Source organism: Eriocheir sinensis, chromosome 17, assembly GCF_024679095.1.
Source record: "Eriocheir sinensis breed Jianghai 21 chromosome 17, ASM2467909v1, whole genome shotgun sequence".
NCBI lineage: Eukaryota > Metazoa > Arthropoda > Malacostraca > Decapoda > Varunidae > Eriocheir > Eriocheir sinensis.
The window spans coordinates 8548993-8571501 of record NC_066525.1 but is presented as its reverse complement, the minus strand read 5'-3'; the positions used below and the strand labels follow the sequence as shown (position 1 = coordinate 8571501).

At 43.0% G+C, this 22509-nt stretch overlaps 1 protein-coding gene and 1 long non-coding RNA gene across 4 annotated transcripts in view; one reads left to right on the top strand and one right to left on the bottom strand.

Moving 5' to 3' along the window:
- The window catches only part of LOC126999912 (uncharacterized), a 35235-nt gene extending 33742 nt beyond the window's left edge, over positions 1-1493 (top strand). Inside the window, exon 4 of the long non-coding RNA XR_007753657.1 lies at positions 1183-1493. This is a non-coding gene — a long non-coding RNA (uncharacterized LOC126999912). The remainder of the gene's footprint in view (positions 1-1182) is intronic.
- Positions 1-22509, bottom strand: part of LOC126999907 (mucin-5AC-like) — a 100313-nt gene that overhangs the window by 28123 nt on the left and 49681 nt on the right. For all 3 annotated transcript variants that reach the window (XM_050863057.1, XM_050863055.1, XM_050863056.1), the window contains exons 2-8: positions 22053-22221; positions 21591-21699; positions 5288-5542; positions 3899-4011; positions 2790-2928; positions 2551-2648; positions 2112-2312 (exon numbers count right to left, since the gene is read on the bottom strand). In XM_050863057.1, the coding sequence (XP_050719014.1) occupies positions 2112-2312; positions 2551-2648; positions 2790-2928; positions 3899-4011; positions 5288-5542; positions 21591-21699; positions 22053-22221 (1084 nt within the window). The remainder of the gene's footprint in view (positions 1-2111; positions 2313-2550; positions 2649-2789; positions 2929-3898; positions 4012-5287; positions 5543-21590; positions 21700-22052; positions 22222-22509) is intronic.

Genomic DNA, 22509 nt, shown 5'->3' with positions numbered 1-22509 from the left:
CATATTGATAACAACTAAATAAATTCTTTTAATTTTTGTTAATAATTCAGATTTACTCTACATTTCTCAATCTGTACAGCATAGAGTAAACCCTCTTTAAATCAGACCTCTGTATTTCAGAGATCAGATAAATCAGACTCTTTCAGGGCTCCGGACACAGATAAGAACATAAGGAGTCTGCAAGAGTCCAGGATGCTTATGCATCTTGTGAACCTAGCCCCACCTTATTTCATTACCCATGAATTTATCTAATCTCTTCTTGAATGTATACTGTACAGGTAACTCTCAATTTACGCGAGTTTGGTTTACGCGTTTTTGAAATAATGCGGGGTACAAAATCAAAATAAATGTTTAATTTACAGTTTTTTTTTTTTCATTTATATGCGATATTTTATGGAATGGCCACCAGATGTCTCACGCAACTGGACTCACGGTGCCACGGCCACACAGCTGAGCTCAGTTCTTTCCGCGTGCCACTTGAACAACAATACAGTACCCACGCTGCCACGCTACTCAACAATAGGGGTGGGGAGGTACCAGTACCGGTACTAACGGTACCAGCTATACAGTACGGTACCGGTACCAGACTGCTTGGTACCGGTACCAATACTAGCCAGTCGCTCATGGTGTCCCTCATTTCTTCCTCACACAAGTGAGGCTGAGACTGAGTGCCTGACTGGATATCTTGGTGATATGGATATTCTCTCTCTCTCTCTCTCTCCACTGAGTGACGTGAACATTTATTTTTCAATAGAAACCTACCTCTTGTTTGATTTACATTGCTTTTGATTTACGCAACCTCTTCAAGGACACAATACTCACGTAAATCGAGAGTTACCTGTATATGCACTCACAACATGACTGCCGAGCATGTTCCACTCATCCACCACTCAATTGGTAAACCAATTCTTGTCTCTGTTGACTCTGAATTTATCCAACTTAAACCCATTTCTGTGTGTCCTACTCAGCTTTCTTATCTCCAAAATATTATTAATATCACCTTATTAAAGCCACTCATCTATTTATAGACTTCAATCATGTCTCCTCGTACCCTTTGCCTTTCTAGAGAATACAAATTTAAATGTTTAAGTCTACATTCATATGGCAAGATTTTTAAATCTATGAATCTTTTTTGTCACCCTCCTCAGCACAGATTCTAACATTTTGATGTCCATTCTACAGTAAGGCTACCAGAAAAGAACCACACAATCAAAATGATTGGACCAAAATCTGGGAAATACAATGCATGTCTGGACAACGCCGGGATAAGTCAGTCAAAGATTTGGTTCATGGCTAGGAATTTGGCAAGAGTCCAGACTGTGTCACTTCAAAACAAAGGGTGCCTGTCTCTCACTTCTCCCCTGAATCTCATTGTTATACAGTTTTTTTTGTTTATTTATTTTATGCAATATTAAACTTGCCAACCCAGTCTTGGAAACTCCTATCTGGAAATCTTCAGGTTCAAAGCATGAAGACCAAATAGCCTTTTTGCATGTGTGTGCGTGTTTGTGTGTGTGTGTGTGTGTATATATATATATATATATATATATATATATATATATATATATATATATATATATATATATATATATATATATATATATATATATATAGATATATATATATAAAGATAGATAGAGGTGTAGTATAATTACTGTTAATATTCACAACAAATAGCAAATCTTGCTACCATGAGGCATACCACAATCAGATAACAACATACCAGTATATCTCTTCCAACAATGGAAGAGCTTCAGTTAATGTGAAGACACCTAATGCAGCTTTTCTTTAATAAAATGTAAGGTAAAGTTGGGGTTGTGCGCTAAGCTGCCTGTTGCCTCGGTGCTCAATTCCATCTCTTTGGCCTCTGAGCCTGTGGTGCTGGCATGAATTTTATTTACTTTCTACCTTGTTTTCTCACATGTGTTAACAGATGTACTGGAGGTTTGTGCCATGCCCCAGAGATAGCTTATACCTTGGGGGTTTGGTGAGGTGCACTGAATGAAAGCAAAGAAGGGAAAGTTATCACTCACTATAATACACAAATTACAGAAACCTATGTGTGCATTTCTACAGTCACTCTCTAAAAACTATGGTCTCAAGTACTGTACCTCAGTTTAACAGCTACATTCATTGCTGGTGACTGAGTTGAAATGGGAAGGTGTGACCTCTGCTTCTCTGCAGTAGTGTCACGTTTGGCGTTCTTGACAGTCTCGTATATGTGGGGTCCCAGGGCCTGCCTGGACCCAACTATTGGGACAGGGTTACCTCCTGAAGACCCAGCTTCTTCTCTATTTGTTAACTCATTTTCCCTGTAGAGTAATTTCAAAGTACTGAGCTTAAAACTATGAAATATTACATGAATATGAACAAAAAATAAGTGGTAACTACATTCAAACCTGTGCAGTGCTTATGCAAGAACATTAAGAACAATACATAAATCTGTCTGATCAACTGAATGGATAGTAATGAAAGTCATCATTACAATATATAGTTTTCAATGTGTACATGGAGTAGTCAGGTTATGCAATGAACCATTAGCAAACTCACCTAAAAGTGTTCTCCCTGGCCATGCGCCGAGAAACTGTGTGAACATTGTGAGGTGGAGCTGGAACACACACCTCAACACCCAGAGAAAGAGGATGATTCTGTGAAATTAATACCCAGTTGATAGTGTATGCAAATTTATCCAAACTTATCATTCACTTTTTTTTTATATTATTATGTGAATTATGTGTATCATTTTAAGTTTAAAACTATGAGAAATGTTCATAAATTAGCCAACTCACCTCCCTCTCTAAGCTGGTCTTGGTGGTATTGGAAGTGGTGTCAAGAGTTTCTGTTGTATCAAAGGACCGATCAGTGTAGGAGACACCTCCACGGGAGCTGGGTGACCCAGAGCGTGGGGAGGACCTGCCACGCCCAGAGCTAAGCACAAGAGTTGAAATAAAGTGTGTTAATGACTAATCTTTTGAGGCTCATGGCCATAATAAAGTAGATTATAATTATACCTAGTTCTGGCCGTTTTTATTGTGTGCCTATGAATACAAATGAGGTGAGTGTACAAGAGGTGATATTGTGGAACAATATTCCTCTACAATGAAATTGAAAATGTAGGAGGCCAGTATTCTAGTAATAAGATCATACAATTGTAATACAAATGTTCATTTACTCTTTAGGACTTCCTTTTTGGTGACATAGTTACTTGTTTTTTTACACTGTGGATTGTGAAATGATTTAGCTTTCATTATCTATAACCCACCCCTCCCTCTGTCTGATCCTCTACTGCCACAGCCACCCTCCAGCCCAAGGTCCACTCCTCACACTCTCCCTACCAACTTTCCTCTCTCCTTTGTCTCTTCCAAAGTCCATCCGTCCATTCCCTGCTATCTGCCCAGTTAGGTCTTCATGTGTGTTCAATGTGTTAAGTACATTTTTTTTCATGATAAATGGGATAAAAAGAAATGATAAGCCCACTATGCAGTGCTTTAGTGTTTTAGTGATTTGTGATGCTGGGCTCTGAGCCTCACATCGCATACATTGTTCTTTCACTCAAACAGTATAATTTTTCCTTGCAAGTTCAAATTATGTGCAAATATGAATGTTGAATATATTAATTTCATGTTACTGTTTCATTGCACAAATTAATTTCAAGCTCATTTTTTTAAATGAACATTTTCACCCCAATGAAGTAACATTACCTTCTTCTATTTATAAACAGTTGTTGGGAGTAATTATTTTACAAAGTTGTTTGTGAATCAAATAAGAGAAAACTCTACATAGTGTCTCGTGAACAAAAGATTCTGTAATCTGTTACCTCACTTCTGTCGCCAACTGCACACTCATGTTTTCACTTTAAACATTTTAAACCTAAAAACAATGTTTTAGTTGGACTCACGATGTGGAGGCTGCCTCTCTATCTGCTAGAGCTATCTGGACATCTCGAGTATCAGCGATTGTGTTCCTCCTCTTAACTCGCTTCCGGCGATGCTTTCCTTTATAGTATTCAAACTGAAAATGAATGCACATAATTAAAAACATGCCTAATTCTTACCTACAAGTCTTATCTTATAATAAATCTCCATAATCACCATCATCAGGAGCTGCAGGACAAAGGTTCTTTTCAAGTACATTATCAAGTTGCCAAAATGAACCTAAATTGTGTTTACATTTTGCTGCAGGAGTGTGCTGCAGGCACACACACAAAACAATTATATACATTTTTTTCAATGACAGCTCACACATTCCTCTCCTCACCCTTAACATACAACTTAATAAAAATACCACTAATGGAGTGATTACTGTTAACTCATCTGTACTGTTCTTTTGAGTGTGCTATACTAGTGCAGGATAAGTTGTCTTTACAACTGGTGTCCCAAAAAAGTTTCATCACCATCCATCTGGCAGTGGTTGCAAAACCTTATTACAGCACAAAAGTTTGGCAGTTCAGTGATTTCCTCTAGTGGATCACTTCATTCCTTTGTTAACCCTTTAAGCGCGGGTGTCGACAATTGTCGACAGCTGGTGCCTGGGCTCAAACCGCGGGTGTCAACAATAGTCGACAAGCCATTTTTTCACTTAGCTCGCTGTAAAATTTAATTTGTTTGTGGTGAAGTATAGTAAGCATGTCGTTTTCTTTCAAACAATACCCAGCCATGCTCTCTTGACAAATTTTTGGTCAGTGTATGCCAGTGTCAGCTTTGAGAAGATGTCCACTAGACATCCCACCTCCTCTCACCTTCCAGTGAATTTCATCCATAAGATGGGGACCATTTGACCTCAGTACCAATCAAGGACATCAGGAAGGCCCGTAAGTTAAGGTTTTTTTAGGTGTTTTTCACATAAACTGTATAAAGTTTATGCCTTTTATTACTAAATCATAGAAGGGAAGTCTACTAAGGGTGGAAAACGGTCTATAATAATGCGTTTTCAGTGATCTTATTCAACATTCTGTACTCACTCTACCAATGGTCATATAGATTTCAAATCAACATCAAAGGACAGGTGAGGGTACGTACTTTACAATGGTACTTCATTCAGTCGTCTGTTAAGTAGCAGTAAAGATATGCAAGGTTGAAGTGAGGTATGTTTTAGCCTGAATATGCCCGCATGAGAGGACAGGCACGGCAAAACAACCCCGCACCTTAAGGGTTAAAAGACACCTCTACGCCTCCAGCAGGAATGGTGGCAGTGTCTGCTAAGAGTTGATGACACATGAAAGGGAGCTAGATAAACACAGGTGTACATCTCTGCAAATGCAAATTTGATACGAGGGTACATTACTTACATGAACTAGTGACTGGCGGAATTTTTCAAGGCGTTTGAAGCCAGTGCCAGAGACATCTATGGGAACCAGCTCAGGAGGGTACTTTAGAGAGAGAGCAAGAACACGCTGCTCAGGGGAGGGCAGTTTGTGAGCAGCTGGTTCCTTCTGTGGTGGACACACCCTTGCTGGCACTGAAGGGGACACTGGGGACAGGCACACCTCCGTCAAGGTCTCATCATCAGAGCACCATTCCCGAAGTGCAACAAAGCTGGCTGGCTGTAAATGATAAATAAATTAAGCTAGGTTGCAAACTTTGAAGGCTAATAAAAGGTGAACTGAAATAAAGAACATTCCCTGAACAATAAAGAGAACTGATTGGCATCTGAATAATTATGCCTTAGATTAAAAAAAAAAAAAATATATATATATATATATATATATATATATATATATATATATATATATATATATATATATATATATATATATATATATATATATATATATTAGCCAATGTATATTTCACAATGGAAATATCAACTATGCAGACCCAACAGAAGCACCAGTAGTAACATTGACAATCTGCAGTATTCTCTACCCCAACAAACAAAAATGTTGACATCATCGTTCAAGGTTCTCATAAGGAAATAGGAAGCAGCATTATCAGTCAAATATTATTAGCATATTTTTCCTTCATTACTGAGTTGTGTATATTGCAAAATCACCTCAGGAACCTAAATTTCACATTCCTTGAAGTTGAAATATTTTTTGGTTCATAAAAAAAAAAAAAAAAAAAAAATGTACATGGACAAAAAGATAATGAAGAAATTGATTGTGACTTTGATCTGTCACAGGTTGGAATATGTGGCAGTAGTATGGTCCACACATAAAGAAAATGTAACCTAGATCTAGACACTACAAAGAGCAGCAACCAAGACAGTTCCCAGCTTGACAGAAAGGCTGGAAAAGTTGGGACTGACATCCTCAGAAAAAGAAGAGTGAGAGGGGTGACATGACTGCAATGTTTAGAGGATTGAAAGGAATAAAGAATTTATAGGAAGATGTTTGTGTCAGATAGATCAACAAGGAAACATGAAAATAAATAAGAAAAGTTAGGATACTTCAAGGATGTAAAGACATACAGATTTCCACATACATCCCTTGAACTGTATAATGGTCTAGACCAGTGGTTCTTAAACTTTTTACTACCACACCCTCTCTAGGAATGGGTCTTTCCCTCCACGCCCACCTTGCATAATTATATAGATGAAATTCGCTCCCAGATATATTAACAATGGTAAGCCTAACTAGACTCTAGAAAACTAAAATTGAAGTAAATAAAGGCAATAATTTTGCATTCTTTCATAAACTTCTCACTATTATCCCTCCAACAACAACAGATATTCCAACTTCTCCAGGACTTCCCCCCCACCCCAGAAATTACTAAAGATCCCCCAGGGGAATGTGCCCCCAAGTTTAAGAACCACTGGAGTAGACAATGACATCTTTGAAGACTTACTGAAAGAGAGCCTAAAGGAGACGGAAAAACAAGGACAAGGCAAATATTTGGGAGGGAAATTATATTGTATTAAGGGAAGATGGGAAAATTAAAAAGGGAGGAGTACATAATAGTCATGTTCAACACATGAATTAAGGAAAAGAAAACTGAACCTTGGAAGAATATAACAGATACTAGCCATGAATTTAATGGGTAATCAATGTTAAAAGATATTATAACTGTGTACATGCTTCCCCTCACAAGTACATGTATTGAACTAGAGATGTACATACTTAAAGTTCTTGAAAGACTAATACAGGGAAAATGTTCATATTCATGTAGGAGACTTTGACTGCAGAGATGTCAACTGGGAAGATTTAGATACAGGAGGAAATGAGGAACTTTGGGTTATAAGATGATTGAATTCATAATTAAGATGTTGGTACAGTGGAGTAAAAGCATTAAAAGAATTAGAGGAGAGGATATATTTGAGAGAATTCTTTATAAATACTTATTGATGTGATATGATGACAAAAGATAATGTATGAAAAAAAAAAGTTAAATCTGTATAGAGGCAATTAACAGATATATACCAAAATTTTCTGAAGGCCTAGTAAGGGAAAGGAATGGTTATATGATAGATGTGAGAAGGCACACCAAAGAAAGAATAGTGCTGGGAATAAAGTGAAATGAAGAAGTAGTATAAGAGCATGGTAAGAATACGAAAAGATAAGTAATTATCATAATGCATAAAAGAAGAGAGGAGATAATGATGTTTGGAAAGAACATTATGAATAAATATAGCAATAGTGAGAATAGTGGTAGTAGGTGTTTTAAAGTTTTGTTTCCTAGCAGAAAATCGAAATATACCAAGAGTAAAGGTGGGAGGAGAAATATATAATGAGGAAGTGCATATGGATGAAGCACCACAACCATGACTACAACCTACCGGTGGGTTGTCCTTAGAGGGAGTGGGTTGCTAAAGAGAGGAAAATATTAAAGTTATACTGTGGAATTCACTTTGCCTACATTATACTATCTACATTAAGTGCAAAAGTACTTACATACATTCATTCATGTTACAGGTGCCACACAATTTATGATTAGAGTAAAATCTTTCGTGAACTTCGTCACTCAAGAAACACATTGGTACCCTCTTTCTCACTGTAACCTATACTTTCACATTAGCAGATTCATCAGATGTTTTGACAAATTTCAAACATAAGAACACCTGCCTCCAACCCATAATGCTGCCCTCTGTCATACCCAGGAAAATAATGTATACAGTAAAAGTCTAAGTATCTGGAATTTGCAGGAAATAAATCATACCCAGTAAAATTTTGAATACACCCATTAGAGCACCAGCAATTTTCTACACTAGTGCACGAGTTGTTTTCCTTACTGGCAGTTGCCACAGCTCAACCAATCTGGCTTCTCAAACGTGGATGTCAAGGGGATGGCCCAAGTCTATGCTATGCTTCTTAAAGGTAGAAATATTAAAATAAAAAATCACTGGGTGTCAGCCATAGTCTTAAATCTTTTTACCATCAGTCAGGTCTACTAATATCCACACTTACATCAGATGTGCATGTAGGGGTCAGTGTAGCTTGGGTATGCTTGTGTATCACGGAGGCGCTATAGGTGAAATAGTTCACCGCTAAACCCTTCAACGACCTGTTTTACTTCGTTCCTCTTGTGTGACTTCGTCGTTTAATTTTCTTATTGCATTCATGTTTTTTTTTTTTCATATACCAATTTTCATCTTTTAACACTAAAACCTAAAATTAGAGCTTCATTAATTTTCATCATATTGAAATTTCTCAGGTCTTCCAGCTTCTATCTTATCTTGACTGATCCTGCCTTACAGATAAAATGGAAGCACAGCCAGCAGCATAGGTGGTGGCATGGATACGGCTAAAAGCAGAAATGAGATGAATTCAAGGTTCAGTTGGGATCGTCAGGAAATCTGAAACTTTGACGAACACTAAGTTTCATCCCTTTAATCCCCTTCCCCTAAACGACTTTAGCACCTCATCTATTATGTTCATTGTAGGCATTTATGCAAAAGCATGGCGTAGTGCTGTCACTGGTTAAATCTTCATAAATAAATCAAGATTTATTAGCTTGCAAGTTTTCACGAGAAGCAAGAACCTAGCGAATCAAGTACTTAAATTATTTCTTGTCAAACGGAGTGAGTCTACCGAACTGATGTGAGCCTTGGAAGAATAGTAGCTACATGACTGACTTCAAATTCCTGTTAATACCTACCCACATGGCTCCAGAATTCTTTGATTCGTTAGCAATACGATTGCATTATAATTTATACTTATTGATTTATTCCCCTAAGGCACAATGATGATATACCACGATAGCGATAGTTCGAAGCGTAAAACGAGCGGCAAGAAGATCGAGTAACTGTTGTGATGCCGGAACAACTGTTTCTATAACTGCTGAGGTTCATTGACTTTTGAATATTTCGAAATCTATGGTAATCTAGTGTTCATATTATGCTAGTAAGTTAACCTGATAACTACATTCTACGACTGGTACATTTTTCTCTTTCTCTGCAGCACTGCATGTAAATGTCAACGAGCTATGATCCCCGTTGGCCCCTCCCACCAGACGAGCGCGTAAACAAACCACAGATGGCCGTCATCCGAGTCACACCGCAGCCTCATATACTGTGTCGTCGTATGCCGTGGGCTGTGCAGCACTAGAGACACGGCCTAATGGAGTGTGCTGTAATTACGAACACTTATGATTACTGAAATAACAACGAAATACTGCAAAATACTAAGCACATATAAAAAGGTGCATATAAAGAAAATTAGGCACTGGAAGGAGCAAGCGTAAATGCCACATCACAATTTACATGAAGGCGGCAATGAGGAGCGGCGGTTTACTTATATAAAACAAGGACCCTTCTATAGCAAAGGTCGATAATACTCTTGCTGTGTGTGTGTGTACCTTCATAAAGTAAGAAGTACGGTGGACCACATCTGAATTTTTCAGGACTCGACGCCAGTACCAAGCCACACAGTACGTAGTAACTTTGCATAAATAATGAAACATCGCAAGCATGGTCCATTGTCATAAACTTGTAAGCCTTGCCGCCTTTTTCCATAAAATCATAATCGGCGGAGAAATAATATTTGCGGTCCCGCAATGTCACTGTATGCATAGTTTTCTAACATACATTACCATGATGGTGAACGGTACAAATGACTTGTCATCAAGAATACGCTGGTAACAGTAGATCTGCAAGAGACATTACATTGGTTTGCGTTCGTGTTGTGCGCTACGATCAACTCGCGACGGGAGAGTAAACGAGAAGCACAGCACTCATGCCCCGAAATAATGGAGGGGGGGAGGAGATGTGCTGCACAGCGATCACCACTACAATACACGAACAGGATCCACACTGTCCTAAGTCACGGCTAACACCCAACACCCGGGTTGAGGCGAACACCATTACATCCGGACACACACACGCACGACTCACTGAGTCACTGAAGTTGCGGAGACTAGCAGCACATTTGAGGGTCAGCACATCACGGACGGAGTGCAAATGACAGGGCACGGCGGGGCAGCCACCACAGCAACAGCCTCGCTACAACGTTTAGGTGGGGGCGGCATGATGGGTGGCACCTGCCCGCTCGTCACCAGTGTTCGCCCTGCCTCCTTCCAAGTATCTGATGGTATGAACAACAGGCACAGGACTGGATAGGGGCGTCCTCCACTCTACCCTCTCCCTCAGGAAGGCCCATGCCCCTGCTAGGAGAGCTAACAACTGTGGGTGTTGAGCAGGCAGGCGGGCGGAGCGGAGGGGCGGGCAGGCGGGTGGGAGGAACGAGGCGTTGGAAACTGCGCGTGTCGACCGGCGCCGCTACTTGCCTCCTCCAGCCCCCGGACAGTCCTCAGACAGATCAATACCACACTACCACCACCAGCACCGCTACCGCCACCACCATCACTATAACTACAAGCATTATCGAGTCATCATCAGTTAGCTGATATAATATTAACATGCCAACTTACATTGGAGGTAAACTACAGCGGCGAAGGTAATTGTAATCAACGCGAAGCAACGGCTACCTTGAAAATAATTATGACCAAGAATCTTTACAAGCATTTTGTTAGGATTAGAAGATAAAGTGATCACAGCGACTGGTGTGTTCGACAAGTTGATAACATTTAGATCAGTAACTGCCAAATAGAACTCACCATTTATACACCTGTCCATCAATTACGACGATTTACCTTCTGTTTTCAAACATTTGGCTTCGTCATTACTTACATTTTCTAATCAAAGCATACATGTGACTCAGTAATACTTTCCGAAACTTTGGGGTTCAACCTTTTGACCCTTGGACTCGTCTGGCTCCTTCCTTGTCCACCTGGTAATATTGTGCATGGCACCACCACGTTACGGGACATGAAACTATCATGCCATGACGGCCAAATGTGCTGGAGAGCATAAACCGATGGCATCCCCTGACTTAACAGTGTTGAAAATTACGAAACACAAACACACACACACACCTTGGGGGAGGTGAGAAGGATTGGTAATCTCCTTTCATCTATGCCCTCTGGCCACCCAGAAGTGTATGGACACCGGGCAAGGAGGGTACTGGGTGTCAGATGGAGTTGTGTTGTGTCCGCCTTCCGGGTGTGTGGGTGTAATGTGAGGATCCAGCCGCACTCAAAGACCCGTCAATATGTAGCTCTAGGCTCAACACCAGAAGTGTCCTGGTGAGCGATTGTGAGTCCAGGACGTGATATGATCAGATCACGGTGAATGACTGAAAAAAAATCTCTAACTCACGAAATCTATCATAATATCTAGTGCTGTATAGCTGCGTATCAAACCAACGGGGTGTTTACTTGCTCGCCAGCACCAGCCATTCTGTCTTTGAGGTATTCAGAATGATGAAATTCCAACAGATCGACAACACAACAAAAGGAATATGCCACAAAAGCTACATTGAGTAAAAGTAAATTTTGATTCTCTCTCTCTCTCTCTCTCTCTCTCTCTCTCTCTCTCTCTCTCTCTCTCTAATGATGGATGTAAAAAATACAATATTTTATAAGCAGCATCTTTCTAAACCTCAGTTTCTCACTTTATTTTCTTTTTAACCTCCTCGAGAGAATGAGACCAGTAGTACCACTTCTCGGCCCACACACTACCGGTTCTCCCTTAACACATCTAAATATTCTTTGTAAAAAAATCATCCATTCATAGAGAAAACTTGCTTTTTCTAATGCGTACGCGAACCCAGTGTTACAAACCAACGTATTGCAATTCACCTGCGATGAGAAAAAACAGGAGGCGCGGGGCCGCAGGGTCGGCGAGTTTTTGCTACGTGAGGAATGTTATTCCTTTTGCCCAGCGGGAGTGTGCAGCTCACGCTACAGTTTGGGTCCTCGTTTTCCGCCAGTACGGTAGCAGCACGCCAGGCTAATAATACGACTTCCATAACCGGGTGCTATCTTACCGCTGGCACCCCCTGGCGACAAGGAGAAAGAGAGGTGTGGAGGCGGGGAACCTAATGACTGTCAATATTTGGGGAATATCAAACTGTACTACAAGCACCAATTAGGGCACCGAGACCACTGTTATCGTCACGGAGCCACGATAAAATTGCCAGTTCATAAAAGAATAAAAAGGCACTTACAGTCTTATGTAAGTTAGTTTGCCTCTGGTCTATCTCCTATGCCGTGAAAAATAAGGTTCAGTAAAATGTCACCTTACTCCTCCAACCACGAGACAGAAGCAGGACTCCCTTCAGAACACATCGACTCCTTCCCGGCCCCCTCTCGCCCACCGCCACCACGACCACACCACCACCGTCGCCGCTACCCACACTTAAGAGGGAGGCTCAGTCTGTCCCATTTAAAGCACTATTGATTTTAGACTTATTTTGGTGTACACTTCCGGGTGGAGGATGTGGGCGGTGATGACGGGGTGATGTGAGCGATGGTGATGAAGTGGTGATGATGACGAGCGAGGTTTGCTGATGGGTCGTACTGTGAATGGGTGATGCTGTGGGGTGTTGTGAATGGTGGTGATGCTGACTTTTGGGCAGCGGTGATGATGTGAAGTGCTGAGAGCGGTGATGTGGTGTTGTGAATAGTGATGGTGGATACTGTGAGGTGTCGAGAAGTGATAAGGGGTGTTGTGAGTGGTGGTTATGTGGTGTATTGTTTTCGGTGATGTAGGGTAATGAGTGGTGATGATAAAGGTGTTGAGTGGTGGTGATGTGGTGAGGGTAATGAGTGGAGGGGGGTGATGAAAATGGGGCTCCAGCGAGGGAATATTATGTGGAGTGGTGGTGATGAGGGGTAGTGTCAAGAGGAAGGCGATAAAAATAGAGAATGGTGCGAGCGATAAAAAACGAAAGGGAAGTAAAAATAAAGGTAAAATAAAAAAGCGTCTAATCTCGGCAAGGAAAATAACTGGTAAAACAAAACGCTATCGTACTATTTAATACTTTCAGGCAAGGTGTGAGGTGATGGTATAGGTAGTGAGTGCTCTGTGTGAACTATGATCCAAACGTTAACCTGTACACAAGCTACCTATAATAGTCTAACTGCGTGACCTGTACTGAAGCATCACGGTGAAGTCAAGGGAGTTTTGGGTTGATAAGCTCATGGGAGAGAAATGTAAGGTCAGATGTTTTGGTGCTGCGTCAATTCCAGCTGCACACTACGCTGTTGAGAGAGAGAGAGAGAGAGAGAGAGAGAGAGAGAGAGAGAGAGAGAGAGAGAGAGAGAGATGGGGGCGGGGGGGAGGGAAAACTACGTCTACCATCTCTTGGGGTACAAAGTTGGGAGGGAAGGTCTCTCCCTTTTTTCCGACAATTGAAGTTTCGTCTCTGGTCCCCGCCGTTCCCTTCCTCCTCGCTCCTCCGGCCCTTCCGTGGCTGGGTTGAAGGGAGGGACGAGGAAAGTTTTCAGACGCTGCTAGATTCGAGTACAAGGTATAGGACTACAAGGGCCTGAGACGGAGTGGAAGGGGAAAACCAAGGGGAAAACGGTCACTAATGAGAGGAAACTACTCGGTGAACCAGTCTTTTGGTGTGGTGGGGAGAACAAGAAACGGGGCGGCAGTTTGGTATGCTTGTGATTAACTTGTATAGGGGAAGAAAGGCTGAGGGACAACAATAACGAGAAAGTGTGACGTAAAGTGCACTGGGAATATGTGTGAGGAAGAAGAGAACCAAAGGCGGAAAACTACGGGTCGCCAGTTAGGAATGCTTCTTATTAACTTGTCGTATAAGGGTAGAAAGGATGTAGGAAAGCAATAACGAGGGATAGTGTGACATGGGGGTAGGTGCTGGGAATCTGCATGAGGGAGAGGAAAGCCAAAATCAGAAAATTATACGAGTCGCCAGTTTGGAATGCTTCTGATTAACTTGGTAGGAGCAGAAAGGGATGAGGGATAACGAGAACGAGACAGTGTGGTATACAGGGTAGTGGGAATCTGCATAAGGGAGAGGAAAACTACGGGACAGCAGTTTGTAATGGTTCTAATTAACTTGCTCTATAGGGGTTAGAATGATAGAGGAAAACAATAACGAGAGTGTGACATAAGGGAGTAGTGGGAGTCTGTGTGAGGGGAAAGGAAAACCAAAGCCGGATATCTATTAGTCGCCAGTTTGGAATAGTTCTGATTAACTTATTGTATAAGGGAAGAAATGATAGGGGAAAACAATAACGAGAGACAGTGTGACATAGGGGTACGGGGAATCTGTGTGAGGGAGAGGAAAACAAAGTCGGAAAAGTACGAGTTGCTATATAGTTTGGTATGCTTCTGATTAACTTATGTGGGGGTAGAAGGGATGGGGGAAAACTACAACGAAACTTAGTCTGACATCAGGGGTGGTGGGAAGCTGTATGAAGTGAGGAAAGCCAAAGCCAGAAAACTACGGGTCGGCAGTTTTAGGATGCTCAATATTTTTTTTTTTTTTTTACAGCAAAGGAGACGGCTCAAGGGCAACAAAAAGAGTACAGAGGGAAAAAAAAAGCCCGCTACTCGCCGCTCCCTGCTGTAAAAAGGTAGAAAGTCTGGGAAAACCGATAAGAGTTGGTGTGATCTACAGGATGGTGAGATTGCAACGTTAAGACCAGCTCCAATATTGATATGGTTTACACAGGCGATTCACGCATTTCAAGGCACGATAGTGAGTTGAAAGAGAGGGGAAAACTCGGTATATTAAAAGAAAAGACGTGGCCGGACTCGTGTCACCAGGGGTTAAGGAGAGAGAAGGAAAGTCTTACGTAGGTGAGGGAGGCAGACTATAAATATCGAGAGGTGGGCGAGGAGTGGCAGCCAAAGGACCTTGTGTAGGGAAGAAAGGAGGCGTGGCGAGGGGAGGATGCCTTTCTCATCAAGATATTTCCCGGCCTAGGACGAGGCGACGCCAGGAATGAATCATGATGTGTAGAGTGCCTGCCTTCAGTCTAATAACAATCCTGCATGCAAGTCGAATCAGCACAGTCGCACCGAACATTCTATGATTTAATGCTGCGTTAGTTTAAGAAAGCCTTAGGTAAAAAAACGAAATGGCTGTAGAAACCGTGGAGAAAGAAGGAAAAACGAGTACAAACATTTTCATTCCTGATTGCATCGATATTCTTTACTATGACCATGGGGGGAGTAGCTCCGTAAACTGGCGGACTAATAAAAACACACTGAGAAACAGAGCTTTAAATTTTAACCGTAAATTTCAAAACGGGGACAACGTGAATGGAGGAACTTTGTTTGTGGTCACCCGGTAAGGAGAATGAGGGGTAATGAAGAAGAAGAAAAGAAGAAGCAGAAAAAGAAGACGACGAAGAAGGAGAAGAAAAAGAACAGGAACAAGAACAAGAAACAGATGATGAAGAGGAAGAAGAAAAAAGACAAAGAGGAAAAAAAAAAAAAAAAAAACAGCGAGTCTGAGGCAGGTAACCGCGACAAACTTTCCTTGGCGAGACCAGCGCCAGTGGAGGACAGCGAGGCAGCAACATCAATGAGACGCGTGAAATTGGAAGAATAAGTTGCAAATCACACACTCCTAAAGCTGAGGTCTTCCCCCTTCCTTGCCCTCTACTAGTAACCACTGGAAGGTCTAGACAGCGTGGCGCCGGCTCGCTTGCACCTCCCCTCACCCCCGCCCCTCCTTACCTGTCCAGCACCCAGGTTAAACTATATTTAGGTCCTTCTCCTAATCCTCTTTGCTCTGCGTAATTCCCTCTTGGTCAAAGTGAGAACAAAACTTGTGGGTGGATAATTTTATTTTGGGTTTGGAAGAGAAGTATCCACGCCCAACCTGCGGTGAAGAAGCAGTTTCTTCACGCAGGTGGGTTCCAAGGAGTGTGGCGCGGCAGTACGGCAGCGGCGGCGACGCCCTGTCACACCCTCGCCTGAGGCCCTCGCCGCCAACACACCCGCCTCACCGTCGTGTAAGATACAACACAACACAAAAAACGAAACACAATGCACATACGTCACGGGCCTGGGACTGTTCATGTGCAAAATTACTGGTACGAGTCACTTTGTATGAGTATGAAACAGCGGGGACCTCTCTGAATCGTGTACCACCCCGTGACACACTGTGAAGGCACTCGCCGGTATTTCCTGCTTCAGTATAAACGAGTGTGATGAGTGAGATGTGACGATGGTGAAAGAGATGGCTATGCTGCTACGCAATGTTCACGGATGGAGGAATGCAGATCACGGTTTCCACTCGTGTGACCTTTGCAAAGCTCTTCGATTCCGGCGGCTCACACAATGCTCAGTGAAGCGCAACTGTCAGGGAGACGGTGAGCTGACTGCCGGGCGATCACACACGCCTCAAGGCCCTCATGCAGGTGGTCCATGTTACGTGCGTACTCGAACTCGGATTTACATAGATATTCATTATGTGTACTTAACTCAGACGTTTAATGCATCATTTTATTTATTTCAGAACAATCCTTCAAATGAATTAAGAAGAGAACAATATGTGAATCCTGTACTGTATGATTATTCATTGATTTATATACAAGCCGGGAAAGCAGACTGAATGATGGCTGTGCTTTCCCCTGTCATGGCTTAGATTGCACCAGAAAATCATAATCGCAAACGGAATTTCAAAATACCGTTGATTAAGCTCAACTGAAATGTGATGCATTGTTAACGCTTGAGTAGAACAAGCAAATGTAACTTCGTACTTACATCTCTTAAAATTATGTTTGCATTTAAGCACAGTTTTGGCTAGCTTAACCAAAAATTTGTTCTACGACTCCACGTTGACCTTACTCGTCTGTCGCCATCCCCCCCTGCATCTGTTGACCCCACACCCTTACTCCTTATTGTCACCTGCTCCTATTTCAACTATCACCTGTTTGTCCTCCTGTCAGTAATGCCTCGCTTTCTTTCCATTAACCCATCCCTTCACACCTCTCACGTTGCTCCCCACCTCCCGCCCTTTGTGTCAACCGCACACAATGACCTTCCGTCCGTCACTGAGCCACGGAGCCACGCCACGCCCTTTGCAATTTGCTTCGCGACTCAACTTATTTGTCGTAAACTATCTCAGCGAAAAGTTCTTGAGGGAAACGGAAAGCAGATTTATCTGATTCTCTCTCTCTCTCTCTCTCTCTCTCTCTCTCTCTCTCTCTCTCTCTCTCTCTCTCTCTCTCTCTCTCCGTAGGAACAGCTCACAGTTTGCGTACCCCCTTCCCCGTGTCTCGTCAGGACGGGTCAACACCGGCAGCCCCAGCCGGTCACGACTCGGTGCTCGCCTCGACGCCGGCGAGACGCAGAGTGGGTGTGGCGGAGCGGCAAGACCCATTCCCCTCTTTAATGACACAGGAACCTGCAGCTTAATCACGTTTCTTCACTCTACATCCCATCATCACCACCACTGGCGCGCACATTGTTCTCTTCTCCCCCTTCCCCCCGCCCTGCTTGACACAAACACTGCAGCGTCAGCCCCACGTCGCCACTCGTGCGTACGTCGGCCATCTTCCATACCTCATATCCCTTTCTCTTTGCACCGAGTAGCTCTAAGATAACTCCATGATGCAAGCTTCACCTGTATCACCTACCCCATGGTTCCTTTCATCGTGATTTGCCGTCTCCGTACAACGTGGGAGTCCTGTGAGCCTATACTGACAGGTGCCTTTTTTTTCATCAAAGGTATATCAAACAGAGCGAATATAGTAACCTCTTTCTGATATTCAGTACATTAAACGAGCATCTATTGCACCTCCCAGTCGAGATTGTTCAATACAAGTCATAACCCTGGCCATTACTTCCCCGATACACACACACTTAGGGTGAAGCGCCTCGTTACCTATTGGTCTCTCTTGGGAGGACACTGCTGACTTGTTGATAAAACCTTTGATACTCATTACATGACCAGCCATTTACTTCTATATATGACCACCACAGTGTTTAAACTCCAAAGGTCTTTCTGGTACATTATAAGACACGAACCAAACACAGACTTGTAAAGGTTTATACTACAACAATAAGAAGGACCCCAATATAAAGTCTGCTAATTATTATGATGCCTACCTCTATTTGGAAATGTAATAGATTACTGCGCTTGACGACGAGGGATATGAGGACACAGGATAACGCTGTGTGGCCTCTATCACAAGACAAACACAACTATCAGTGCTGGATAAGACTTTCGCATTCATATTATATCGGCAGCAGCCTTCTCTATTCATCTAGCAGCTTCCGCAATTCTGTGTAGTGATTCTTCTAAGTGCAGTGCTTCATTTTTAGCACGAGGAAACAACAAAAAGAGCACTCGTACTGACCGAACCCCTCAGAGTGACACAAGGAAACCATGCCAACAGTCAACACCAGGCATGGTGGACGCGGCCCAGTGGGAGGCTGCCCGCTCGGAGTCCCGCCTCCCTCGGGCATGTCAGCGTACCTGATGCAGGAGGGGACTTAAGAGTGGAAAAAAGGACAGCTGCACGTCTATGGCAGCTGCAGGATCCTGGCAGACGACGACCCACGACCCGGCACAGCTGATCACACCTTCCCTTTAATATCTTCCACATTCCTCTCCACCGATAAGTTCATCACTGCAGCACTGTCGCGTAATACCGAGCCAGATTAAGTCACATTTGATATTCTCTTATATATATTTTTGATTAAAAACCTGAACGAACTGTTATTTGAGATAGGCGAGTAACGCACACTAACACGACCTCCCACGAGCACAGCAGCAACACGACTGAGATGCACTTGATGCTCAGACACTGAGCACAGATGGAGGCAGGTGCCACATCTCGCCACACGGAGCACAAAGCCGGACAAATCGTGCCCCACCAAACGTGGCCCATCGTGACACTGAAAGCCCATCCCCGAAATGAGCACCTCCAAGAAATGACGAGTTTGGTCATGACCTCACACCCTTCCTTTACACGCAGGACACCCCAGCCTCACTTTCCCTTCCGCCCCTCCCAGCTCTCGCCTCGTCCAGACAAGAATAAGAGAAATATGCGTAATCTTTTGTTATTATTATTATTATTTTTTTTTTACATCTCATTCTTAGTACCGGGTATTCTTTGCTACGCTGGTAAAATTTATGAAAGGTCATGCGTTAGTCCTGAAGAGAAATGTGATCAATGTTGGGCAGCGTCAGCAGCCACCAGGTCGAAGACTGGTGATGAAGCAGCCTGGAAGGCAAGGTGTGACGACCGATCACCACGAGACAATCTGCGTGTGGGCGAGCAAGAAAAAGTCGAGGCCGGAAAATATACCAGCGCGGCAAGGTTATCAGGTGGACAAGTCTGGCCGGGACACCGCAGCCACATCGTGACCACACCATTGCCTCCTGCACTCAGCCTTCTCGTTATGCTAACTACTTCATGACCGTAGGTGTGGCGGCGCCTGATGATTGAAGCCGACGGAACAAGTTGACTTACTAACGAAAGGACTCACTTACGCCGGAGCTGGTACTGAGTGGAGGGCGCGGCTGGATGATTAATCAATAGGAGAGAATGAACCACCACTTCCGCACACAAGTTACCCAGAAGCTTTCCCCAACACCTGACCTCTCCAAACAGGTGACTTCCAAGCACATACCAACGGTTATAATCAGGCGTCAAGTACAGATGCTAAGCAGATATGGCATAGTAATTATATTTATCAGATAAGCCTGAAAACTCACAGGAAAGAAATGTTACTGATAAGATGACTAATCCCTCTTTTTTTTTTTTACAACAGCGACAGGTCAGGTGCAAAGTTATTCTCTCCCTATTTCAGTTTACTAACTATTCGCTTGCCTCATAGTTTTCTTGTATTATTGGTGTGTGTGTGTGTGTGTGTGTGTGTGTGTGTGTGTGTGTGTGTGTGTGTGTGTGTGTACATGACATTACCTGATTAACACAAAATAACGAGTAAACTTTTTTCTTCCCCAGCCTCCAGTTGTAGAGGAAATGCTTGGACCGCTTAGCATCACGAGCCACCCAAGGAAAAAGAGCGGAAGCACTGGCCGGCGCGGGAGCAGGAAATATGGCTGAGGTAACACAATTCGAGGCGCAAAGTTACACATGCACGCCGGAGCAGTGATTCACGCCACCCTGTCTTACATGCCTCGCCACGCACCGCGACATGCAGGCGACGTCCTTGGGTAGCGTTGTGAGAACAGAGACTACAAAGGCCGCTCCGTTAAGGCTAATTTTGGGAAGCTGGCGTATGCTACAGAAGGATCCCTGTGCACAAAAGTGATGGAAAACGTGAGCTGCTTATTCACTCGGGTATTCCCGTCATGAGGGACATGAACGAGCAGCAAGCAAGTAGTCAATAACTCGACGGCAAGGAACTCGTATCGGCCTGCCTCCTAGCGGTCAAAACTGACAGTGAGGGTCACGCTGCGCTCAATAACTAAAACCAGTGCTAGTGACACCCAAGGTAAGCGAGTCGGTCTGCCACACTCGGCTCAGGGTGATTCGCAGTGATATGAAAGAACTCATTTATATTGAAAACATCAGTCACACGTTCAGCTTAATCCCGTGGGACTAGGAGGTCCATCCGTCGTCTGGGTGGGGAGATGTAGATTTTGTCGTGGCTCGTAAAGTGCGCTCGACATTCCAACGTTTGAGTGTGTGTGTGTGTGTGTGTGTGTGTGTGTGTGTGTGTGTGTGTGTGTGTGTGTGTGTGTGTGTGTGTCGGGCCCCTCTTCCCCTTCCCCTCACCATACCAGCACATCCTTGCACCAGTCTCGGGTTACATGCAGCCCCAGTGCGGGGTAGGACCGCCAGCGTGGGGGACTCAGTTAGACCCTCGCCGAGGACTCACCTACGACTCTAAGCGAGCAGCGGGCATACTTAAATGAATAAATCCATGAGCTACTCAATAAATAAATCAATAATCTACTCAATAAATGAATAAAATATTCCAATCGGTGCGTTAAATCCTTTTTCCGAAACTTTCATATTGTTAACTTTCTCGGAGGTCCTCCTCTTCTTCCTCCTTTTCACCATATTTTGTCATATTCACGTGCCACATAACTGGCCATCAAATAGTGATTGCAGATTTTGGAAAATAGGACATACCATATGAATACGTGCAATGAACCTAAACACACACACACACACACACACACACACACACACACACACACACACACACACACACGAGCTAGATTGTGTCATTGTTTGGGTCGCCTCCATGCTGGCCATTTCCGCTGCAACTGGTGGAGGTACTGTGGGTACTTACTTAGCAGGGCTTTTGGTTACTTACTTTACTGGAGTTAGTTTACTACCTACTTTAGATTAACATTACTGATCACGGTTGAATGTCCCCCCCCCCCCCCATAACAGCACACTCACCCTTCTCGTTTCGATGTCGAGGTTCAATTTTCGGAGTTTTTCCTTCTTCAACGAGTCGCCGAGGACAGGTTCGCAGAAGAAGTATCGAGAACTTCGTACCCCGTCGTCTCTGTAAGAAGAAAAAAGAATAGTCACAAGAAATTCCGCTGAGTCCAGTCATGTCCAATAATGCTGCTAAGCCAGGTTTAAAGGGATGGAAAAGATACAGTATTTACTCCATTGACTTTTCTTCTAAGGCTTCTCAGTAATATTTGTGTAGCTATTTTCACGAAACATTAGCTAGCATTCCTTTATATTAGTCACAAGAATATCCAGCTCTGGCTTCAGCATGTACTGGGTGACCTTCATAAGAACTTTAAACATCTTTAGAATAACTGGCGTGGAGTTTCCATACTGAAACTTTACTACAACTACTACTACTACTACTACTACTACAGCTACTACTACATCCTGAAGGCATACCTCAGTTGATCGATCTCTCGCATGATGTGCACGGGCGTCTGGTGAGCCTTGTCGTAGAGGCTGAGGAGCGGCGGCGAACGGGAGTCCTTCGTGAAGAGGTCGGCGGCGGCGTGGTCGGTGTGGCGGTAGTGGTCTCGCCGCTCGCTGAAACTCCTCAAGTCACCCTCGGCTGTAAGGAGACACGTTCGCATTATTACTTCACTTATAATTACCGATGTTCACGAGGGTAAAAAAAAAAAATACTATTGTCATTATAAAACCGATTATGTAAATATCACTTTCTTGCATGTATTATATGAAGAAATTAATTAATACAGGAGCAATAAATAATAATAATAATAATAATAATAATAATAATAATAATAATAATAATAATAATAATAATAATACATACATACATACATACAGTGAGGTAGGGTTGCGTAACATAAGTCAGGGTAAATAAGGAATGGAAACT